At 64.1% G+C, this 24,025-nt stretch overlaps 1 protein-coding gene across 3 annotated transcripts in view; it reads right to left on the bottom strand.

The window, feature by feature from the left end:
- NCS1 (neuronal calcium sensor 1) overlaps positions 1-24,025 on the bottom strand; it is a 48,792-nt gene that overhangs the window by 16,257 nt on the left and 8,510 nt on the right. Inside the window, exons 1-2 of one of the 3 annotated variants that reach the window (XM_070058086.1) lie at positions 9,604-10,700; positions 9,320-9,344 (exon numbers count right to left, since the gene is read on the bottom strand). In XM_070058086.1, the coding sequence (XP_069914187.1) occupies positions 9,320-9,344; positions 9,604-9,988 (410 nt within the window). In that variant the 5' untranslated portion in view covers positions 9,989-10,700. Of the gene's footprint in view, positions 1-9,319; positions 9,345-9,448; positions 9,504-9,603; positions 10,701-24,025 lie in introns of those variants that run through there. The other 2 variants (XM_070058089.1, XM_070058088.1) reach the window with 2 other exon arrangements.

Genomic DNA, 24,025 nt, shown 5'->3' with positions numbered 1-24,025 from the left:
CCATCCACCTGTCGGCCTCCTCCCCGCCTCCTTCCCTCCAGGCCTTGCGCTGAGCCCCCCAAAATCTACGCCTGCTGAGCGCAGAGCAGCAAGAACCCTACTAGATCAGCTTGGCTCACCCACTGCTGGTGGAGTTCCTCATCACCCCCCCACCCCGTGTAAGTCCTTGTCCCACCTCCAGCAAGTACAGCAAGGCCCCACCCCCATCCCCACCTCCACCTGTAACTCCATCCACAGCCTCTGCTCGCCCTTGGATTCAGCGGAGTTGAGACCCATCCCCCTCCCCTACCGGGACAGTCCTGACACCTGCTATGTTCTTGTCCCCTCTGAAACTCACTGTTCGAGAGGCAGAGACAGAACGCAGAGAGAACCCCATCCACTCGTCCACTCCCAGCTGGGGCTGAATCTGACCAAAGCCAGGGCCAGGTCTCCCAGGTGGGTCTGCGTTCCAGTTTCTGGCGCAAGGTGCCTCCTGGGGTGGCGGGGGGGGGCCCCTGCAGTGACCTCTGCTCCGTCACGGGCTCCCCGCTGAGCCAGCCTCCCCGCAGGCCCCCCACTGCCAGCCCCAGGGCTGCCGCTGGGCCGGTGAGCAGCCAGGGTTCCCTAGAAGCTGCCTCTAGGAGCCTTTAGTTTTCTGTCTTCCGAGTGCCTCCCTAAGCCCTGGCGCTGCCCGTGTTCCCGCTGCCCGCCCAGGGACCCCCGGCTGGCCTGGAGGCTTGTCCTTGAACTTGGCCCTGGGAAGGAGGCAGAACTGGAAAAGGAACCCCGGCCTCAGAGGTGGGGTGCGGGCACCCAGATCACTCAACTCAGTGCCTGCTCGTCCTGTCCAAGCCTAATTCCCTCTGCGGGGCATTAACAGGTGCAAACGGCGCCAGACTTCTGGCGCAGTGGGTTAAGCCGCCACCTGCAACACCAGCAGCCTGTATGGGAGCGCCGGTTCGAGTCCCAGCTGCTCTACTTCCGATCCAGCTCCCTGCTTATGTGCCTGGGAAAGCAGTGGAGGAAGACGGCTCAAGCACTTGGGCCCCTGCCACCCAGGTGGGAGACCAGGCTGGAGTTCCCGGCTCCTGGCTTCGGCCTGGCCCAGCCCCGACTGTAGCAGGCATCGGGGGAGGGAACCAGTGGGTGGCAGACCTGTCTTCTCTCCCTCTCTTGGTCGCTCTGCCTTTCAAATAACTAAATCTTGGGGCGAAAGGAGGCGGGGGTGGGGGTGGGGCTTGATGTGACCATCAAGGTCGTCAGGGAAGTTGAGGGAGCAGACGGGAGGCAGGCTCTGGACCCTGCCAGCCTGGAGGCCACTCCTTGACCTTGGACCAGAGCCAAAACCAACTTCTCTTCCAAGTCGCCCAGGGCGCGTGCAACAGAAACACACCACCTGCGCCATCACCCTGGAGGAGCCCCTCCTGCCCCTTTAACAAGCGTCAGAATCACTTTTCCCTTCACACCAGCTCTCGTTTCCCATGCACGGCCCCAGCTCGCACGGGGCCTCCTCCAGGAAGTAGCCCAGGCCCCGGAGGGTCCCTCCTGCTACAGCACCGGCCACACTGTATCATCTGCCTCCGGGTGTGGCACCCACTGGAACACAAGCTCCCCCACCCTGCAGTGCTGGGGCCCGGGGGGATGTCGAATGAGTCGGAGGAAGCACCCAGGGGTCCTGAGCCCCCGGGAACGGAACCCCTCAGAGACTCTGGCAGGAGCCCGTGAGCCCCGTGGGGCTGGGCGCTGGGAGCCCCAGAAAGGGGGCGAGACTGGCCCAAGGTCACATCCGAAGAACAGCGCTCAGATCCTACCTCCCCGGCGCAGACGCCTGCCTGGGTACAGCGGCTGCTACCTAAATATTACGTAACCGGGTTGTTGGCACTCAGAGGGTGGAGGAAGGCGCCTGCCGCAGAGGGGGCGGGGTCTGAGCGTTCCGAGACACCCCCCCAGGGGGAGCCCCCAGCCCTCTGCGTCACCCTGCAGAACGGCACAGCTCTGAGGGCAGCAGCGCAGGCCCTGGGCTAACCCGCTGGCTGGCTGCGTCAGGACCCCAGCCCGGGTGCACACCCCGCTCCCCGATAGGGCCCCCTGGGGGCGCACCTGCCTCCTGATGAAGTCCAGGGACGGGGCCGTGCCCAGCCGGGGCCCAGGCTCAGGCTGCAACAGGCCCGGCTCCTCCGTCTCTCCCGCAGACCTGCTGCTGACAGAAGACTGGCCAGGCGCCTGGGGACACAGGCCTGGCCGGCACCTGTCACCGTGAGAGGGCCCTGAGCAAACCCCCAGGCAATGAATGCCCTTCCTTTCCCCGCGGGTCTGAGAAGTGGCTCCGACCACGTTAGGGCTCCCCACCCCGGCACTTTTGGCAACAGGGGCCTAGCCCCCGGGTCCTGTCCCGTGCCTGTGGGATGCTCAGCCTCCGCCCAACAGACGCCAGTCGCTCTCCACCCCCTCCAAGTTACAACAAGCAAAACCGTCTGTGGAGACTGCGAGTCAGCGGGACAGCGCCCCTGCCTGGCCGCTGAGGGCCCTGCAAGCACGGGGGCTGCACAGGTCCCTGCCTTCCCAGTGCCCCCGGACCCCTGACCATCAGCTGTATGACTGCGCCAAACTGTCCCACCGAGCCCAGCAGGAATGGACGATCTGCCCACTTTACAGATGGGGAAGTCGAGGCTCCTGAAGGGGGTGTCCCCCCCACCGGCTCTGGGCCGTCTTCTGCTCAGCCCACCTTGCCTGGCTGACTCCCACCAGCCTTCGGCGCCTCTCCCTGGGCCCAGCAGCAGGGGCATCTCCACAGCTGTGTCTGGCCAATGCCTGTGGCACTTGTGCAGTGATGGACCGGGCAGCACATAGGGACCGCAGCCTCTAGCTCACCCCCGGGCCTGCAGGGCCCTCCGCTGTGCCCGGCACACAGTAGGTGGTCAGTGAAAGTCAAACAGAAGCACAAGGCTAGCATACGGGGTGGCTAAACCGGATCCCAGACTCCAGAACGGAGGCAGGACAGGCCGAGGGGGGACGGTCCCCAGCATCTGCCCACCTCCCTGGCACCCCCGAGCCACCAGCAGGTGCCCGAAGCCCGCAGGGAACCTGGCTTCCCCTGCACCTGCCGGCTGACTCTGGACACCAGGTCGGGGGACGGGAGTTCTCACATCACCGCTGGCTGAGGTCAGGCGCCGGGGAGGGGGCAGGGAAGGCCCACGAGTGAGTGTCACTGCAGACTGGCACTCGGGGTCCCCCACTCTCCAAGCAGCACAGATGGCCCCGGGCGCCCCCAGGCAGGCCCCTCCCTTCGGGCCAGGGCTTCAGGCAGGCGGTGGAGAGGAGTGGGGGCAGGGGTCTCTCCGTTATGCATCATCATTACGATCATCCTCCACTGGCTGCATCCAGCCTGCAGGAACTCCCCAAGGTAAAAAGGGAGTTGGAGGGGCGGGCGCTGTGGTGCGCCAGGTGAGGCTGACATGGGGGTGCCACACCCCATAGTGGAGGGCCTGGGGTCAGGTCCCGCCCCCACTTCCCCTCCAGCCCCCTCATCTGCACCCAAGTGCTTGGGCCCCTGCCTCCCACGTGGGAGCCCTGGCAGGCGTTCCCAGCCCAGCCCTGGCCACTGCAGGCATTGGGAAGGGAAACAGAAGAGGAGAGGTTTCTCTGTCTCTCTTAAAAAAATAAGAACAAAGAATGTGCTTCTTTAAAAGATGCACTTATTTTATTTGAAAGTCATGGATACAGAGGGGGAGGCAGAGGCAGAGAGAGAGGGGGCCTCCATCCGCTGCTCAACTCACTCCCCCAACGGCTGCAACGGCCAGGACCAAGCCAGGCCTACGCCAGGAGCCAGGAGCTTCTTCCGGGTCTCCCCCGGGGTGACAGACAGACAGTGCCCCCAGACACTTGGGCCATTGGCAGGGAGCAGGATCGGAGGTGGAGCAGCCGGGACTTGAACAGGCGCTGATGTGCTGGTGTTGCAGGCGGCGCCCTAACCGGCTAGTCCACAACACCGGCCCCGGAATGTACTTTTTTAAAAATTTTCCGTACTAAATGGCTGGAATGTAGTTTTTTGAAAGTTTAAAACAGAAGAGTTCGACTTCCAAATCAGACCTGGCTTGGTCGGCTCCACCCCTGGCCTGTGTGAGACCCTGGGCAGGTGCCATTCCCCCGGGCCTGTCTCCTCACCTGTGAGAGGGGAACCAACCTGGCACCTGCCGTTAAGGCACCTGAGCGAGCCTGGAGAGACAAGAGCTGAGCGCCAGCAGCACAGCACGGGGTCTTGGGCACTGGCCACGTGCCGAGCCTGGGACCAGGTCCCCCACACACGAGGGCCAGGGATGTCATGGACGACCCAGCCTGGCCTGTCCTGCCCTGCCCTACCCTGCCAGCCATCCCTAAGGGAGGCTCCCCCCTGACACTCCCTGACCTGGGCCCCGCCCCTCAACCTGTAACCCATTTACACGGAGGCCACGCCCCCACAACCGTGCTGGGGAACGGGCAGGAACAGGCTTCCACCTTGTCGGAGAAAGGTTGGGAACCGAGCCCCAGGGCCCTGTGCGGTTTGCAGCCGTGTGGGCGTGGGCGATGCGCTCGGCTGCGGGTGGGAACAGCTCTTGGCCCCGGCGGGCAGGCAAGGCTGGAGAAGGCCAGACTGGACGACGGTGCACACACCCCGCCCGGGCTTCCTTCAGAGCGAAGGGGGACAGGAACTGGGCCACTGCAAAGCTCTCCCGACCCCGTCAGCAGCGCCAGCCTGGGAAGGCCCCCGGAGCCTCTCCCTCACCTCTGACACCCCCGGGACCAGCGCTGGCCCAGCACAGCCACTGCTCAGCGCGGAACAAACGCGCGGCGGCCTGGCCTCCAGTCCTCGGAGGGCCCTGCAGCCCCGGCTCTCGGCTCTGACAGAATCCTGCCGTCCAGGGTGCTCCTGGGAGCCCAGGCCATGGCTCCTCCAGGCCACACACGGCAGCTGCCCTGTGCAGTGCCAGGGAGGGCACGAGCAGCGGGACGGGGAACTCAGAGAGCACAGAGCAGCCAGGCACGGCCTCCCGGGGGCCTGCGGCAGGCCCCAGACACCATGAGGAGGACCCCTCCCGTGCTCCCCGGTGGCTTTCAGTCCTGCGGGTTTCCCAGAGCAAGGAGCCGGCAGGTTCAAGCCCAATAGCCTGAGCCATGGAGGCAGAGGGCTGGAGCCAGACTGCACACATGCGCACACACTCCCCGTGTACACATTACACACCAGCTCACGTGTGTGCACACACACTCCCTGTGCTCACACATGCACACTCCCAATGCACACTCCCACATGCACACACTCCCCGTGCACACATGTACACACCAGCTCACGTGTGCTCACACACACTCCCTGTGCACACACATGTACACTCCCAATGCACACTCTCACATGCACACACTCCCCGTGCACACATGTACACACCAGCTCACATGTGCACACACACACTCCCTGTGCACACATGCACACTCCCAATGCACACTCTCACATGCACACACTCCCTGTGCACACCAGCTCATGTGTGTGCACACACACTCCCTGTGCACACACATGCACACTCCCAATGCACACTCACACATGCACACACTTCCTGTGCACACATGCACACTCCCAATGTACACTCACACATGCACACACTTCCCGTGCACATGTGTACACACCAGCTCACGTGTGCTCACACACATGCACACACTCCCCACACATGCACACTCCATTGCACACATGCACACACATGCACGCACACACACACAGCCATGTGTGGCCTGGGAAGCTGTCTCCAGCCCTCTGAGCCTCAGCTTCAACTGGGAAATGCGGCCACTCCCTCTCGCGACACTGCTGCAGGTCGGGGGCAGCGCGGCCCACAGGGGACCTCCCCAGCCCTGCCCGCGGGGCACAGCCCAGGGGAGCAGGGGGTCTTGCTGAGCCGCACCTGCTGGCCACCTGCTGCCACCCACAACGCCCACCCCACCAGCCACTATTTTTATTACAACACTGGGATATTTGTTTATTACAAAAGCAATCAAACCCTTCAGAGAATCTGGAAATAGAAACTTTAGGAGAGGGGCAGGTGTAGACGCTGCTTGGGAGCCCACAGCCTGCATCAGAGCCTGGGCAGCTGCGGTGATGGCCGGTGTGGTTGGGTCCCTGCCAGCCACACGGCTCCTGGCTTTAGCCCAGCCCTGGCCACCATGGGCACTTGGAGAATGAACAAGTGTAGGGGTGCACACTTGCCCTCTCTCGCTCTGTCACTCTGCCCCTGCCTCTCAAACCATCAAAATGCTTTGGGCAAAAGAAAGTATTACAGAAACATCGCACACAGCCCTGCCGCCCAGCGCACACCCCACCGGCCGGCTTCCTCCCTCCTCCTCGGCCTCCTGCGCGTCTCCCAGTCAGTGCCCTGCTGTTTCCGGCCCGGATGGCGTCCCCATCACTTCCCAGGTGGCTGCAATGTCGCAGTCACCCTCAGGGGCCCAGCACCCGCTGCTGTTCCTTCTCAGCCTCCAAGGTGGCTCCTGACCTCCTGGGGTGTGAGCGAGGGCCCTGGGGGACCGACAGCTGCCGCTCACCCCTCGACTCCTGCGCCTCCCCCTGCACCTCCGACAGCCGCACCAGAGAGGAGCTGGGGACTGCACGGGGTGCACGGCGGGTATCCCGACACGGTCCAGCCAGGCGTCACATCCCCTCTCCCAGGGCCTGAATTCTGGCCCAGCCTCCACTTGTGCTCACTGCAACAGGGACGGAACACACTGACACGGGAGTCCTGTTCAGCAGCTGCCAAGACAGCACAGAACGAGAGGGGTGATGCGGGAGTGCACGTCGTGCCTAAGGAGAGGGAGCCAGCCACGCTGGGGTGGGGTGGGGGGGCCAGGGAACAGAAGGGGGAACAGCCAGGGCGGAGGCTCTGAGCAGGGAGTGAGCCTGGGGTGGGGCGGGGGAGGGGACGGCAGGCGTCGAGAGTGCTGGTGTGGACAGGTGAGGAGCCCAGGGCGGGGCGGGGTGGGGGCCAGCAGGGATCAGGGCTCCTGCCAAGGAGGAAGACACAAAGAGGCCACGAGCAGGACAGCAGCCTGCCCGCCTCTGCTCGCAGGCGCTCCGGGGTGCCGCCCGCGGGGCAGGCAGGAGGCAGCAGCTGCGGAGCCCACTGTGGGTCTGGCCCAAGGCGAGGACAAGAGGGGCGCAGGCGAGGGGATCCGAGGGCCCAGGCGGGGAACAGCCAGGCCACACTCAGGAGCTCTGGCCTGGGGGCGGAGCAGGGAAAGATGGCCCAAGTCCCTGGGCCCCTGCACCCAGGTGGGACACCCAGAAGAAGCTCCTGGTGCCTGGCTTCAGCCCAGCCCCGCCCCAGTTGTTACAGTCATTTGGGGAGTGAGCCAGAGGAGGGGAGCTCGCTCTCTCTCTCTTGCTCTCTCGCTCTCGCTCTCTCTCTGGCACAGAAGCGCGGGGCCTTTACCACGAGGATCACCTGGACCTCCCAGGGCCTGGGTTTCCCCTCCACAGTGGGCGGGGCTCATTCTGTCACAGTCAGCCGGGGGGTGGGGGGGAGGGGGGAGAGGAAGGGAGGGGGAAAGGGAGAGAGACCTCGAGGCAAGGCCGGCCGCGGGCAGGGAGTGTGCCCAGGCAGCTCGAGCAGGTCTCGCTGTCCTGGTCCCCGGACACTGCAGCAGGACCCACTCCGCGGGAGCCCAGGGGCAGGAAAGGCCGGAGGGCGCGGCAGTGCCCGGGGGCGTCCGTCTCCCCCAGGGAGAACCTTGCCCTTCTCCCTGGCCCCGAAGGGAACCGTCTACACCTGCTTCCCAGATGCCAAGTCCCCAGGGCAGCTGTCACAGTCCCGGCCAGAGCAGCGGCGGGGACGAGGGCTCTTAACGTCCGGGCAGCGACTCTAACCACTGCCCTCCCCGGCCCTGGGCCTCCTCAGAAGTACACCTCTTCCATCACACGGGAGGCCAGAGCCCACGCTGCACCCCCACCCGAGCTCGGCCTCCTCACGTGCCATGTGGGGCTGTCAGCCGGGCCTGGCCAGGACTGCTGCCAGGAGTCACTGGCTGCGGCATTCAAGACACCGAGGGCAGTGCCGACTGGGTGCTGGGAGCCTGCTGTGGCCGACGGGGGTCCAGCAGCCTCAAGGCAGGGGACTGGCAGAGAGCGAAGGCCATGTCTGCAGCCGCCCGGAGCGTCCCAGGGAAGCACGAGGTCAGAGTGGACCCCAGCAGGCTGAGCCTGCAGAGGGACGGAGCTCGGAGGGACCAGGATGGAAGGGTGGGCATTCCAGGACCGGGCAGCTGCAAGGGTGAAGGCCTAGCAGTGGGGATATTTCTGGGGAAGAAGCGGAGAAGTGGGAAGTGAGGCGGGAGGCAGGTGGGGCCCATACATTGCACCTAGGACGCGGTCAGACCCATCCAGGATCTGGGTGCCAGCAAGGGGTCAGCAGAGCCGTGCAGGCAGCCATGGGAGGTCTCCAAGCTCGCATCCTCGCTCCCCTGCCTGCGGGGGGGTGGGGGGTCTTCCTGGCTGCTCCACAATGCACAATGACAGCAAACAGCCCCTATCCTCCCCTCCCCAGCCAGGGCAGACATCACTAATCCATAACAGACCCCGCCACTCCCTCACTGCTGCACCTCTCATTGCTCCACCACACACAGCTTCAGGATCCTCTTAGCACAGTGCTCCAGGCAGCACACAGACCGATGGGAGCTGGCACCCCCAGGGAAGCCCCAGCCTCATCAATCACGCTACAGACGAGCAGGCAAGCCCTGAGCGAGGGGCTGGGGTGGTTTAACCCCTGCCAGGCTCCTCCCTGGTTCTCATGCAGACCCCCAGGGGAGCAGAGCCTGGTGGTCCTTAAAGAGCCCGTCCAGGCAAGAGACCACCAACAGGGGCTGGCGCTGTAGCACAGCCTGCAGCACCAGCACCCAACACGGGCTTGAGTCCCGGCTGCTCCACTTCCCATCCAGCTCCCTGCTAAGGGGCCTGGGAAAGCAACAGAGGACGGCCCGAGTGCTCGGGGCCCTGCATCCACGTGGGAGACCCGAAAGAAGCTCCTGGTTTCGGCCTGGCCCAGCCCTGGCCGTGTGGTCATTTGAGGAGTGAACCAGTGGATGGAAGACCTCTCTCTCTTTCTCTCTCTCTCTCTCTCTCTCCCTCTCTGTAATTCTGCCTTTCAAATAAATCTTTAAAAAAAAAAAAAAAGTCATCGCCAAGAGCGCCAACTTGGCTCAGTGAAGCTACGTCGGTAGCAGGTGACCCCAGGACACTGACAGTGGCCGAGCCACCCGGACTGCACCCCTGCCCCGTTCCCCATCAGCACGAAGCAAGCACCCCGCTCCCGAAGCTCTGGGCAGAGCCACTTACCACTGCTGCACCTCCTTCTCAGTAACTGTAAGAGAAAACAGAAGAGGGGCCATTAGAGGGGGCATGGGGGGGCACTTCCTGGGGACCTCCTGCTTCCCTCCCCGCCCCACAGCACAGGGTCGGCACTACCTGCTTGGAACAAGGAAATACGCCCTTGGTCAACAGTCATGGTCAGGGCTCTGTGTCCGGCCGCCCAGCAGGGGACAGCACCGGCCCCGGCCCCTCCTGATGCAGCAAAGACCCCCAGACCCGCCTCTCCCTGTGGGACACCACCCCTGGCCTACCCTCTTCCAATTCTCCTCCTGGGCCCCGCAGGCACTCGGCCGTCCTGGGGACACACAGGGGCGCCACCAAGCCCCTCCTCCACCCCACGGACCCACTGCCCTCCCCTCCCTCTCCACCCCCACCCCAGCGCCTGTCACCAGTGAACAGAGCCCGAACCAAAAGCTGGAATGAGCCAGAGAAAGCGGCTGCACCCCCAGCCAAGCCCAAATAGCTGTTCCTTACTGAACCGTGAAACAAACGAAACGGTGTTTCTGGGAAGTATTCAGTCAGTTGGAGTCGGAACCCACGCACTGCTCTCTCCGAAGTCACCGACCTCGGTGGGAAGCCACCGAGGCCACAGTCAGCCCTGCTGGACCACAGGACAGCTCCTGGATGACCCCGCATGGGGCCAGGCACGCGGCTGGGCTGGGTGGACTTGCACAATGAGGAATGGATGAACGAGGCAGTGTTGGGTGGAGGCCGAGTGACCGAGTCTCTCCCCAGGACAAGCCCAGGCAGACCACGGGGGGTCTCTGGATCGCTGGTGCGGACCAGGTGGGAGCAGCATAGCCGGCAAGGGAATCTCGCCACGTAAGCCAAGCGCCGAGGGCCCCCCACGAGCCGGGGGCTGTGCTTCGGCCCAGCATTGAGGGGAGACAGTGTCCCTCTGCTGGGCTCCAAATGGGGAAACTGAGGCACAAAGAGGCCAGGAAGTGGCAGGCAGAGGACCTGACGCAGGTGTAGGGCTCGGAACCCGGGTCAGACACCTGCCCCCTCCTCTCCCACAAGCCCAAATCGGAGACTGAGAAAGAGCCGTGAACTTGAGCAGGCAGGAAGGGAGCGAGGCGAAGGCAGCAGGTGCCAGTTACCTGGACGACCAGCCCTGGTGCAGAAGAACGCAATTTTCCACGAGGCAGCTTTGGCAAAGGGCCCGGGGTGGGCAGGGGTTGAGGCGTGGGGCTGGAGGGACCACCCACGCCAGGCGGTGGAGGGCCCCAGGCTCCGGGGCTGATGTGAGAAGCCCAAACCCGGAGACACAGGTGGCCATCCTGGCACAGGCGGGAACGCAGAGCCCCGGGCCTGGAGCCAGACCACACCACAGCTTCCCAACTGCGTGGCCCGGGGTGGCATCGCATGACACCAGCAGCAGGAGCTGGGCTGAGCTCAGGCAGCCTCCCAGGGCCACAGAGGGGCTTCCCTGGGATCCCCAAGCTTGGGAGTCCCAACTGCCCCTTGACCCCCCCACCCCGAACATCTCCGTCCAGCCTCCCCCAGTGCCTGCTTCAGCCTCCCTCTCCTTCCTCACCCCCTGCCCAGGAGACAGCAGCTTTCAGAGACAGGAGGAGGGGCCCTGGTTGGTCTGCCGCCCGCCCCCATCTGCCACCAAAGCTGTCCCCGAAGCAGGGTGGTCAGCAGTGGCACGAGCCGGCGTCTGGCGGGGAGGCCGACGCCCCACCCCTGCCTCCAGCCGTGGATCCACCTTTGGGAGACAGCGGAGGCCTGCAGGTGTCCCCGGCACCGTGCCAGGGCCAGCATCCTAACGGCTACACTGTCGGAAGCCTTGGAGGGTCTCAGGCCAGGGCGGGGGAGACAGGCAGAGGATGGCGCCTCTCTGAGGGCCTGGCCATGTGTCCCCAGCCCTGCCGCCAGCCCGGGTCAGGCGGGCTTGTGTCCAAACCCCGGCCCTTCTTATCAGCCACCTCCCCAACCTGGAGGTCAGCACTGCTCCGCAGAGAAACCTGAGCCCAGGGGAGGTGACCCAAGCAACAAACCCAAGGTCACGGCCAACACGGAGGCCCGTGTTCTCGAGCGCTCTGTCTGGCTTTCCAGAAGCTGAGCCATTCCCACGCCGCCTTCCGCGGTCCTTACGCTCCCGTCCGACGGGCCATGCTTACTTACTCTTTATATCATCTCACCCTGCTTCTCCTGCTGAACCTGGCCACGCTCTAAGCAACAACACCTGTCCAGCTGCCAGCGCTCGCCTCACGCACGGCACACGTGCACCTGCTGAACCCTCCAGGTGATGCCCCCGTGGCGGGCAACTCGGCGCCCTACGCCCTAAACATGACGCAGCCAGGGGGAGCCTTGTGCACGGACCGCTCCTGCCACGAGTCCCACCGTGAGGACACAATCAGACAAACCCAGAGTGCAGGCAGAGCCGGGCGTTGCCGGGCGTCAGCGCCAAACAAGCCAGAGGAATGTTCTGGAAAGAGACTGAAGAGCAAGGCCACCAAATGTCCCTGCGATGCCTGGATGGGGTCAGGAGGGAAAACCCGGCTACAGGTGGGAGGGGCTCCTGACCACGTGCTCAGCGTGACCACAGCGCTGAGGCCACACACAACGGTGCCACTCCCCTCTCCCCCGGAGATGCGCCCCCAAGGACTCACGGACGAGGGCCAGGACACCGCAGCTTCTGGGAGGCTGAAGAGGCTGCAGATGGGGAGGCCCAGAAACACACACACACAGGCGCGGGCCAGAGGGCGGAGGCACAGGGTACGGGCCAGAGGGAGGAGGCAAAGGATGTGGACAGAGAGAAGAGGCCCAGGGTGTGGACAGAGGGAGGAGGCACAGGGTGTGGACAGAGGGAGGAGGCAAAGGGTGTGGACAGAGAGAGGAGGCCCAGGGTGTGGACAGAGGGAGGAGGCACAGGGTGTGGACAGAGAGAGGAGGCACAGGGTGTGGACAGAGGGAGGAGGCACAGGGTGTGGACAGAGGGAGGAGGCCCAGGGCACCAGCCAGAGAGACAAAGCACAGGGCGGAGGCACAGGGTATGGGCCAGAGGGAGGAGGCAAAGGGTGTGGACAGAGGGAGGAGGCACAGGGCACCAGCCAGAGAGACAAAGCACAGGGCGGAGGCACAGGGTACGGGCCAGAGGGAGGAGGCACAGGGTGTGGACAGAGGGAGGGGGCACACGGAATGGGCCAGAGGGAGGGGGCACAGGGAATGGGTCAGAGGGTGGAGGCACAGGACCCATCCCACACTGATTCCAACGATTGCCTTAAGTTTTTCAAAATAAAGACCTGGGGGTATCTGCGCTCCTCACTGCTGTGCACCCCCCACGACACCAGGGGTTCAGGGGCCCTGCCCTACAGGTGCTGGGAGGATGGACAGAGACTGGGGGGAGGGGGCAGGTATGCGGGACCCTGGGCTCCGGCCACCGCCCCCCCCAGCCTCCACCCAGTGTGAAATTAACAGGGCACGGCCTCCCTCGGTGGGGGTCCAGGGCAGGCAGGAAAGCAGGCCATCCTCACGGGCAGCCCCCCGGGGTCCCCTGCGCACCGCCCAGCTGGTGACCCAACTAAGCCCCTCTGGTGGCCCCAGCCTCGTGCCCGGGTACTGGCCCCTTCATCTCCGCCCACCTAGCTCACCTACGCACCCTGCACCAGCCCGCCGGGCAGTCCCTCTCCAGGAAGCCCTCCTGGCCCCCCATGGCCTTCCCACTTGCTCTCCAGCATGGAGTCAGACAGGAGCCTGACCAGGCTGGGACGCAGTGGCTCAGGGAACAGGCTCCAGGCCGGGCTCCCTGCCCTAACTGGTCCTGGGCGATGCCACATCTCTGGGCCTTGGTTTGCTCATCTGTACGACGGGACAACAGCTGTAATCCTGCAAAGGACGGACTGAACGTGCCAGGGCTCCATAGGAGACTTTTCCTCCTCTTCCCAGCAGGACGCTAAGCCCCCGGCGTCACCCGCGGAGTCGGCCCGCGTGCTGCGTGCAGGAGCCAGAGGATGAACCCCAGGAGGCTGCGGCCGTCATCACCCCACTGGGCCGGGTTTAGAGCATCCCAGGGCTTGCTCCTCACCTGTCTGCCGTCAGGATCACGCCTGGCCTTGGCCAGCGTTCAGAACGAGCTGCCTTTCTCCTGCACTCCTGCCTCGGGGGCCGGCACGCCCAGGCTCCTCAGAGACCCAGCACGTGGGCGGTGGGCGGGCAGCCGAGGGGCGCGTCCCGCGGGGGAGGGCCTGGGTGTGAGGCCCCAGGCCAGCTCTGGACTCCAGCTCCCTAGCTAGGCAGACGCTGGGAGGCAGCAGGTGGTGACTCAAGTGACCGGGTCCCTGCCGCCCACGTGGGAGACCTGCCCCCAGCTCCCAGCGCCCGGCTCCGGCTCAGTCCAGTCCTGGCCGTCGCAGGCACTTGGGAAATGGACCGGCAGATGAAGCACTTCCCCTCTCTCTCTCTCTCTAGGTCTCTCTGCCACCCAATCTAAATGCATACGCCAGGCAGTAGCCGCCTCAGGAGAGGCTCCGGGCCATCGTCCCTTGGTGGCCACTTGTGGGCTGGACCCCGCCCCCGTAGGAGGGGGCAGGAGCTCAGAGCAGGCAGGGCCACTGGCTCTTGAGAAGTGAGTGGAGAATTCGGCAGCTCAGAGCGGCCTGGCAGAGAGCGGGTGAGTTCGGGGCTGCAGCCGGGGAAGCAGCTGGGGGCTCACCTCTCCCCTCTGTCCACAGAGCCGGGCCCCCACCATCTCCAGGTTCCCCACTCCACAAAGGGATCTTCAGGCAGCAGGAAAATGTAGGGGGGCTCAGCACGGTGGTGTAGCAGGTAAAGCCGCTGCCTGAAGCGCCACATCCCATATGGGCACCGGTTCAAGACCCGGCTGCTCCACTTCCAAACCAGCTCTCTGCTGTGGCCTGGGAAAGAAGTGGAAGATGGCCCAAGTGCTTGGGGCCCTGCACACATGTGGAAGACCCGGAGGGAACTCCCGGCCCCTGGCTTCAAATTGGCGCAGCTCCGGCTGTTGCGGCCAATTGGGGAGTGAACCAGCAGATGGAAGACCTCTCTCTCTCTCTCTCTCTCTCTCTCTGCCTATTCTCTCTCTGTGAAACTCTGACTTTCAAATAAATAAATAAATCTTAAAAAAAAAAAAAAAAGAAAAGAAAATGTGGGGGCAAAGCTTTTGCTATGAACCTCCCAGGAAGGGCAGAGCAGGGTAAAGGCTCTGGACAGCCCAGGCTGGGTCCCAGGTCCCCCACCCCCACCCCGAGGGGCAGCCCTGTGGGAAGGGGGCACCCAAGGGTGCTGCTTGGCGCTGAGAGGTCAGTGCGCCGGCTCGGTGGCTGTGGTTGTCACTCAGTGCCTCTGCTGGGGTGAGAAGAGCCTGGGACCCCTGCCACCCCCAGCCCCCACGCCAGGCCTGGCCTCCTGCCCAGAATGCCCAGGGGCACACCCACCAAGGCAGGCACTGCCAGAGCCCCTCATCCCAACCCAGGAAAGGCGGGTTCCCCAAAGCCCCCAGCCCCCACTGCCCGCTCAGCCCTGCCCCGGGGGGCTCTACGGCCCCCTCCTTACCCCCCCCTGCCGAGGTGGCAGCAGCACAGCCTTCCGGGTGCCTGCTGTTTCCGCCCGCTGCCGCCCACACTCCTGCTGGGGCTGGCGCACGGCTCGGGATGTCGGCAGGAGGGACGGGCGGGCCCGCCTGCCCACACAGTGGGGCTGTCAACACTGTACCCGCCGGGCAGGCTGGGACCCGCGGCAGGGGACGGCGGGCCCCGACTCTACGGGCAGCCTCGGGCCAGGCCTGGGCCAGCTCTGACACCTGCTCACCACCCCCTAAAACTCAGGCCCAGTCCCACCTGTCCAAGGTCCCCAGGAGCTGGGGCCCCTCCCAACGTCTACCTGGTCACTGTGTGGCCGCGGCCAACGCGCTGCCCCCTCTGAAACGGAAGCGGTGGAGGAACAGGGGCGGAAGCCTGGTCCCCGTGACTCAAAGGTCCTGGCATGCGCGCCTCTGGGTGGGGGGAGAGTGCCCGGCTCTGCTCGTCAAGGTGCCCCTTCCTTGTGCCTCCCCGGGCGCGAGAGCCAGGCCCTGCCTCCGTCTTCCTCCTGGGTGCACTGACCCTGCTCACTTTCACTTTTCTGTTGTTCTTTATTTTATTTGAGAGACAGCAAGAGTCAGGTGACGGACATTCTCCCATCCACTGGTTCGCTCCCCACACGTCCACACAGCTGGGCTGCGTCAAGCCAAAGCCAGGAGCCCAGAACTCAAGCTGGGGTCTCCCACGTGGGTGGCAGGGGCCCAAAGACGAGAGCCATCCCTTGCTGTATCTCGGGGTCTGCATTAGCAGGAAGCTGGAACCAAGAACAGAGCCGGGGGGGGGTGGCGCTGCGGCATAGCGGGTAAAGCCACCACCTGTGATGCCAACATCCTACACGGGCACTGGTTCGAGTCCCGGCTGCTCCACTTCCAATCCAGCTCCCTGCTACTGCGCCTGGGACGGCTGCGGAAGATGGCCCGAGTGCTTGGGCCCCTGCACCCACGTGGGAGACCCGGATAGAGTTCCAGGGTCCTGACTCAGCTGGCCCAGTGCTGGCCGCTGCAGGTGGAAGATCTCTCTCTCTCTCTCTCTCTCTCTCTGTGTGTGTGTGTGTGTGTGTCCTCTCTCTCTGTAACACTGACTTTCAAATAAATAAGTAAATCTTAAAATTTTTTTTTTTTATTTTTAAAAAGACTGGAGCCGGCCAGCGCTGCAGCTCACTAGGCTAATCCTCCTCCTTGCAGTGCCGGCACACCGGGTTCTAGTCCCAGTCAGGGCGCCGGATTCTGTCCCGGTTGCCCCTCTTCCAGGCCAGCTCTCTGCTGTGGCCCGGGAGTGCAGTGGAGGATGGCCCAAGTGCTTGGGCCCCTGCACCCCATGGGAGACCAGGAGAAGCACTTGGCTCCTGGCTTCAGATCAGCATGGTGCACCAGCCGCGGCAGCCATTGGAGGGTGAACCAACGGCAAAGGAAGACCTTTCTCTCTGTCTCTCTCTCTCACAGTCCACTCTGCCTGTCAAAAAAAAAAAAAAAAAAGACTGGAGCCAGGACTCATCCCAAATACTCTGATGCGGGCGTCCCAGTGGGCGGCTTAACCACGGGCCCCCCGCCTGCCCCGCTCCTCACTTTCAGGGTCACCAGACTTGAATCTCTGCCATCCATTTCCTGGGCCCGAGCCTCAGTTTTCTCATCTGAGAAATGGGGCTGAGAATGCTCCCTGCATCTCGCTCACAAGCAAGTGATGGCCCCCACCTCGGGCGGGATTCACGGCTGGGGAGTCGGTGGGCTGCCCACAGGGGTCCCCCACAGGAGCGCTGAGGGGCGAGGGCCGAATCCAAGCAGCATGAAGAGCGAGGCTTAGCTGCAGCCCATGCCCTGGCCCGGGGCGGGGGGGGGGGGGGCCTGCCTCACCGCTACAGGCGCGTCTTTTACTCTGAAAATAAAGCAGATGCAATGATTTTAATTTCTGTATCCATTAAACAATTTTCCCCCAAGTTTTCCAGGAAAGGCACTTTGTCTAGAGGCTTCTGAGAACAAAGCTGCCGCTTAGTAGGCGCTTACTGTGTGCTGGCCCTGGGCGTAGCCTGTGGCCTATGCGGATCTCGCTCGGCGAGGCAGGGGTGGGGTGGGGGGGCTTTGCTTATCTCCATTTCCCAGATTGGAAAACTGAGGCTCCCAGAGGTGGCGACACCTCCCCACGGCCCAAAACTCATCTGCGGCGCGGCCGGGCCCCGCGCCAGGGTCTGGGGGAGAGGCTTGTGGTGCCATCACACAAACACTCTCTGGGGGTCGCCCAGCTGCTACGCCCCCTTAAAGAGGTGCGAAATGGGGGGCGGGTGGTTGCCCTGGCGCTTGCGACACCCGCATCCCGCACCAGAGCGCTGGGGTTCGAGTCCTGGCTCCACTCCTGATTCCAGCTTCCTGCGAATGTGCACCCTGCGAGGCTGCCGGGTCCCTGCCACCACGTGGGAGACCTGAGGGAGCTCCCGGCTCCGGCTGCAGCCTGGCCGAGCCTCGGCAGGTGCAGGCACTTAGGGAGTGGCCCAGTGGGCAGGCATTCTTTTTTTTCTCAGTCTCTCTGCCTCTCTATTTTTTTTTTTAAAGGTACTGAATCTTTGGCCTCTGTGACTCCCCAGGGAGGCACCGCCTGCTCCGACTACAGGGCCCGGTCACCCCGGCTCCCTCGGTTCCCGGCTGTGCAATGCTGGGCAAGTGGTTCAACCTCTCCGAGCCCGGGTGTCGAGGCAGACACAGGCCACAACTGTGCGCGCAGGAACGAGGTAAAGACGTGAGCGCCAGGGGCCCGGGGGGCGGCCTGGGCCCTGTGGTCGCCTGTGTTTGCCAGCGCCGTCCCGTCTGCCCCAGCGGGACCCGACACAGCAGGTGCTCACGCCGGAAGCAGGTGCAGCTACTTTGAGCCTTTCTGAAGGTCGGCATCGTTTCCTGGCCAGCAGAGCCCCCGACGCCACCCCTGACGCACACCCCCCCACGAGGCGGGGCCCCGAGAACTGCCCTGGGCCCCGGGCACCGCTGCTGCCAGCTTCGGGATCTTCCAAGAGAGGGGACCCCAAGACGGGTGAGCCACACCTGCTGCCTCCGTGGGGCCTGCGAGAGCTCGGGGAAGATTCTGGGGCCCAGCCAGGGGCCTGGTGCACGTGCCAAGGTCAGACCACGGGAGACACGGAAGCCTCCCACCTGCCCGTCGGAAAAGCTCCTCTCTACTGAGTCCTTCTCCCTGAGCCTCAGCTTGCTGATCTGTGAAGTGGGAAGAGCAGAGAGGCCGGCGGAAGGAACAGATTTTTTTCCCCCCTTCACTCATCCAACAACTGATTCTCAAGCACTGTCAAGGGACCAGGCCCTGGGCGGGGCACCGGGGGCAGGGCAGTGCCCCAGACACAGGGCCTTGTCGAGTCCCTGAGAGCCATCCCTGCTGCCCCCCAGTATCTGTGTTAGCAGGAAGCTGGAATCAAGAACGGAGCCGGGAGGCCGGCGCTGTGGCGCAGCGGGTACGGCCCTGGCCTGCAGTCCCGGCTGCTCCACTTCCGATCCAGCTCTCTGCTCTGGCCTGGGAGAGCAGTGGAAGGGGGCCCAAGTGCTTGGGCCCCTGCACCCGCGTGGGAGACCCAGAAGAAGCTCCTGGCTCCTGGCTTTGGATCCATGCAGCTCCTGCCATTGTGGCCAACTGGGGAGTGAAGCATCAGATGGAAGACCTCTCTCTCTCTCTCTCTCTCACTGCATATCCTCTCTCTGTGTAACTCTGACCTTCAAATACATAAATCTTTAAAAATAAAATTAAAAATAAATAAATAAAGGCGGCACAGCAGCAGGTGCGTGGCTGTGCCGGGCCTCCCGGGGCCAGGCTGCCTCCTCCCCCGCCCCACTGTCTTGGAGTCTCCTGGCCAGCATCCCCTCCCCCCACCCAACCCCAACTCCTGCCTCAGTTCCCTCCACGGCGGGGTACGAGGGGCTGGCAGGGGCTGGGCTGGTCTCCGGCACAGCTAACACGGCAGGGAAGCCTAAGACAGGCCCAGGCAGAGCACAGGGGAGAAGTGGGGAGAGACCCCGGGGCGGCCCCCGCAGTGGTCAGCGGGCAGGCTCGGGGCCACCTCCCTTCCCCGCCTCTGCACCTGCGCCCCCTGCACCTCTGCAGCACACAGGGGAACCGCAGCTCGCCCAGGCCTGGCACTCGCCAGGCCCCTCCCTCCGGGAGCTGAGGCTCAGCACGGCCCAGGCTCTGGCTCGGGGCCTCGGGGCCTCCAGGCCTGGGAGGCAGCGTCCCTGGACCTGCAACACTCCCAGCGCCCCACCGACGCGCGCCAGGGCCCCCAGCCTTCTTCACGACCCCTCCCGCGGGGGGCCGGGCAGATTTAGCAAACAAAATGCAGGACAGGGCAGGCAGTCATTGAGGTCCTACTCAGGACACCTGCAGCCCACATCGGAGGCCCTGGGTTCGAGGCCCACTTCCGCTCCCAATGCCAGCCTCTCGCTCGTGCGCACCCTGGGAGGGCAGCAGGGGATGGCCTGAGTCCTTGGGTCCCTGTCGCCCATGTGGAGACCAGGATGGAGCTCCAGACTCCTGGCTTGGTCCTGGCCCAGCCCTGGCTGTTGGGGACATTGTGGGGTGAATCAATGAATGGGCGATCTCTCTCTAAATAAATAAACTTTTTTAAAACCTGCAGGATGAATAACAGTCATTTATGAATTTCAGAGAAACAACAAAGAACTTGGGAGGTCTGGCAACACTCAAGTGAAACAGCCCCTCCTCCAGGAAGCCCTCCCCCATGCACCCCAGACCAGCAGGCTCCCGTCGCATCGTGCACTGACCTCTCTGGACCTGACTGTTGACCTGACAAGTGCTCCCCACCAAACTGGGCTTCTAGGGGGTGGCCTGGGCACCCCCGGGTCCAGAGGTGCCTTGCACAGGACCCCAGGGCTCCCGGAGCCGCCGGGCCTCGGTGGCTGAGCCAGCCCAGAACATTTCTCACGGGGCTGGAGCCAGTGAATCGGGGCTCACAGCCCAAGCCCCTGAGCCTCACGTTCTCGTCACAGCCGCCCGGGCAGGCTGGGGACCCCAAGGCCCACAGAGCGGGAGGCGGGCAGGAGCCCGGGCTCGCAGCTGGGCGTCTCCTGTGCTCCGCACATCACGGCATCGCGGGGAGCAGAAGGAGAGCTTCCGCTTTCCCCCACGGCGCCAAAAATAGCCCCAGCTGCCTCTGAACACGGAGCTTCTGGTTCCTCTGAAAAGCCGGGAGCAGGGGGGGCCGGTTCCCTCACGGGCTAGCGCCTCGGACCCATCGCGGCTTCCCGGCAGGTGACAGAGGCCCAGGGGCCCCAGGCCAGGGGCAGAGGGGGCCCAGGGAGGGACGAGGAGAAGCTTCACCCCGAGAGCAAGGTGCCACAGTTGTCTGTCTTTTCATTCATTCCGGGCTCTGCCCTAGGAGCCGGCGACACAGCGGTGAGCCATCGACGTGGCCCCGTCTTCCCAGCATCCACTGCTGAAGGGGAGTGGCAGGGACAAATAGGCCATCGCCCTCAGGCCTGAGGGTGACACTGGCTAGGCTGGGGACCCTTCCTGGGGACGCACGCCTCCACCGACTGTGCCCAGGGTCACCGGGGAGCTGCCCGGGAGCCGCCCGGGAGCCGTGGACCGGACCTCCCCCACCTGTACCCCCCAACTGAGAGAGGTGCCCACTGCCCATATTACTTTTATTTTTAAAATATTTATTTATTTATTTGAAAGGCAGGGCTACAGAGAGAGAGAGAGAGAGAGAGAATCTTCCATCCTCTGATTCACTTCCCAGACAGCCGCCATCGGCTAGAGCTGCACCCATCCAAGGGCAGGAGCCAGGAGCTTCTTCCAGGTCTCCCATGCAGGTGCAGGGGCCCAAACACTTGGGCCATCTCCCACTGCTTTCCCAGGCCACAGCAGAGAGCTGGATTGGAAGTGGAGCAGCCGGGACTCAAACCGGTACCCATAAGGGATGCAAGCACCCTTTACCCACCACGCGCCAGCACCGGCCCCGCCCACTGCCCATTTCACACACACGAGCCTGGCCTTCACAGGAACCCACCCACTCCTGGGCCAGGCTCACCATCATCTGCCATTGCACACGTGACGGCAGGAGGCTCGGCGGGAAAGGGCTTGGGCAAGGTCCCAGGCCACCGAGCGGAGGAGCCGGGCCCCGGCCACCCAAGCCTGGCAGGTCCCTGAGTAGGAGCCCACAGAGCCGAATTGGGTTCCTTCTGCGGGGGCCTGGGGGTGCAGGGGAGGGACCTGAACTCTCACCCGGAGCTTTCCGGCGCCCGCATCAGCTTGTTGGTTTAAAGGAAAGAAAGAAAAAGAAAAAGAGGCCAGAGCTGAGGGGGGCCGGGGGCCGAGCCCCGAGGCTGGGACAGGAGGTGGCACTCACGGGCCACCTCCCTCCCGGCTGAGAGCCCAGGCTGGGAGCGAAACAGGACAGAGCTATTTCTGCCCTGTGCCCAGCATTCCTCAAAGCCACATTCCTCCCGCCGGGGGCCAGAGCCCGGTGGCCCAGCCGCCCTGCCAGCTTCCTGGGGCCTCTGCCAGCGCCCAGAAGGATCAAAGCCAGCAGCTGCCCGGAGCTCCTGCCCGGGCCAGGAGCGCCTCCCTGCAGGCAGCGTGCTCAGGGCACCCTGGGGCTGATAAGCGATGGCTCCCATCTCACAAAGGCCACAGAGGGGCGGGCCACACCCAGGACCCCCAGGCTCCCCGGCAACTCCACCCCCACCCCATCTCAGAGGTGACACTCACAGGCCAGGCCTGCCCTGTCTGTGGCTCCACGCTGTGCACTGCACAACCCATGGCCCCCACCTGGCACCCCTGAGGACCTGGTCTCTCGCTTTGCTCATGGAACACCCCCTGGGGCAGCCAGGGTGCTGCCACCTCCCCTGGGGCTACACCCTGCTCTGCGGCCCCCCATGCAGGTTCCCAAGAACAGGGGAGGCACCTGTACTGTCAGAGGGGGTACGCTGCTCCTGAGCGCACGGGCACAGTGCCAGCCACAAGGTCAGCCCGGGGCCTCCCCCAGGCTGGCTCAGGCTGAGAGCCTCCAGGGCACGGTGCCGGCGGGGTGGGGGGTGGGGCAGCTGCCCACTGCCCGTGCCGTCAGTGCGCTTCTCCTGCCCTTGCTGGAGGAAGCCCCCAGGCCCCTCTCGGGGGCAAAGCACCTGGAACCAGGGGCCAGCGCGGTGGTGCAGTGGGTAAAGCTGCAGCCTGCAGCACCCGCACCCCAGATGGGCCCAAGTAGAGTCCCGGCTGCTCCGCTTCCGGTCCAGCTCTGCTGTGGCCTGGGAAAGCAGCAAAGATGGCCCACGTGCTTGGGCCCTGCACCCGCGTGGGAGACTGGGCCTGGCCATCTGGGGACTGAACCAGTGGATAAAAGATCTCTCACCCTGTCTCACCCTCTCTCTCTGACTCCGCCTTTCCAAATAGATAAATTTTAAGGAAAACAAAGGACCCTAGCCACCGTGCAACCTCACAGCCAGCCCAGGGAGCCGGCTGCCTGGTCAGTGCACAGCTCCTGTGGGTGCTTGGATGCCTCCAGGGAAAGAGCACTCACCACCTGAAGCAGGTTTCGAGGCTCACAGAGGGTACGAGAGGCACGGCTCTGGCAGCTCCACGACCTGGGCCTTCCTGGGGGGGGGGGGGGCGACCACCGGGGAGGCCTCGGGCACACCCTGAGCCTGTCCAGGCCTCCTCTTCTCGGTCTGTGCAATGGGCAGGACACTCCCTACTCCGGGTGTGCAGTTTCTGTACTCACGGCCACAGACTGGGCAAGTGGCGGTGTTGCCGTCGCTCCTGACACCACCCAAGGGGCTCCAGGGCCGCCCACCACCACCCCCCAGGCCAGGGCAGAGGGCACCACGAAGTGGCAGCAGCGTCGTGTGGCCCCGAGCCAGCAGCTGAGCTCCCACGCGAGTTCCTGGCCTGTCTGTGGCGCATTCACATTTACAACCTGCCCGGCGCCGCCCTCACGCACAGCCCCACGGGGCTCGCCCACACTGCCAGCACAGGCCAGGACCCGCTGCTCTGGCTGGGAGCTGCACGCCATTGGTAGCACCATCGGCAGTGCCTGCTGCACCCACACCAGCGCCCAAGCACCTCCCCTGGGCACCAGGCCCCTCTCCACGGCTCTGAGATTAGGTGTGTGGGCTCCAGGGTCACAGAGGTCAGTGGCTGATCTACGACAGGACCCTGGCCAGCCTAGAGGCCATGAGCCAGCTTCCACTGTGCCTGGGCCCCAGCCTCATCTGCAAAACAGGGACCTCCACTGGCACCTGGGAGCAGGCAGCGGCACCAGCAGGGCCTGGGTCACGGGGAGCTGAGCGCTGGACCCCAGGTGCCGTCCCTTGCAGATCCCCCGCCCCAGCCACTGGAGAGTGGAGCGGGGCGCAGAGCAGAGCCCCGAAGTTCAGTGAGTGTACGACAGAAAGTTCATAGGGAAAAATGGAGACAAAGGATCCGTTGATTTGGGCGCAAAGAATCTTGGAAGCTCCTGCCCGGCTCCTGCACCATCTGGGTTTTCCGTGAACTTTTTGAAAACCTCTCTTCTTATCTCCCCCTAGAAAAGCGAGGCTGCAGGGGCTGGCACTGTGGCTCACTAGGTTAATCCTCCGCCTGCAGCACTGGCCTCTCATATGGGTGCCAGGTTCTAGTCCTGGTTGCTCCTCTTGCAGTCCAGCTCTCTGCTGTGGCCCAGGAGTGCAGTGGAGGATGAACTTGGGCCCCTGTGCCAGCAAGGGAGACCAGGAGGAAGCACCTGGCTCCGGGCTTCAGATCGGCATAGCTCCGGCCGTAGCAGCCATTTGGACAGTGAACCAACGAGGGAGGACCTTCGTCTCTGTCTCTGTCTCTCTCACTGTCTAACTCTATTTGTCAAATAAAAAATATATATATAAATAAAATATATAAAATAATATATATTATATATATATAAAAAGGAAAGTGAGCCCGCAGAAGCTAAGAGCCGTGCCCGCCCCAAGGTCCCTGGGGATCCAGGGTACAGTGGAAGGTGGCACAGAACCAGCCCTCGCCAGCTGGGTTCAACGCACAGACGCCCCCCCTTCGCACTCACTCCCCCCGAGCAGAGGCCTTGGCCCTGGGCCTGCCCCGGGGGAGTGGCCAGGAACCACCGGCCCCCACTGCAGCCAGCCAGGCCGCCTCCTTC

The sequence above is a fragment of the Oryctolagus cuniculus genome, chromosome 1, assembly GCF_964237555.1.
Source record: "Oryctolagus cuniculus chromosome 1, mOryCun1.1, whole genome shotgun sequence".
Classification (NCBI taxonomy): domain Eukaryota; kingdom Metazoa; phylum Chordata; class Mammalia; order Lagomorpha; family Leporidae; genus Oryctolagus; species Oryctolagus cuniculus.
Note: the sequence above shows the minus strand (reverse complement) of the source record. Positions and strands in the feature narration are given on the sequence as shown.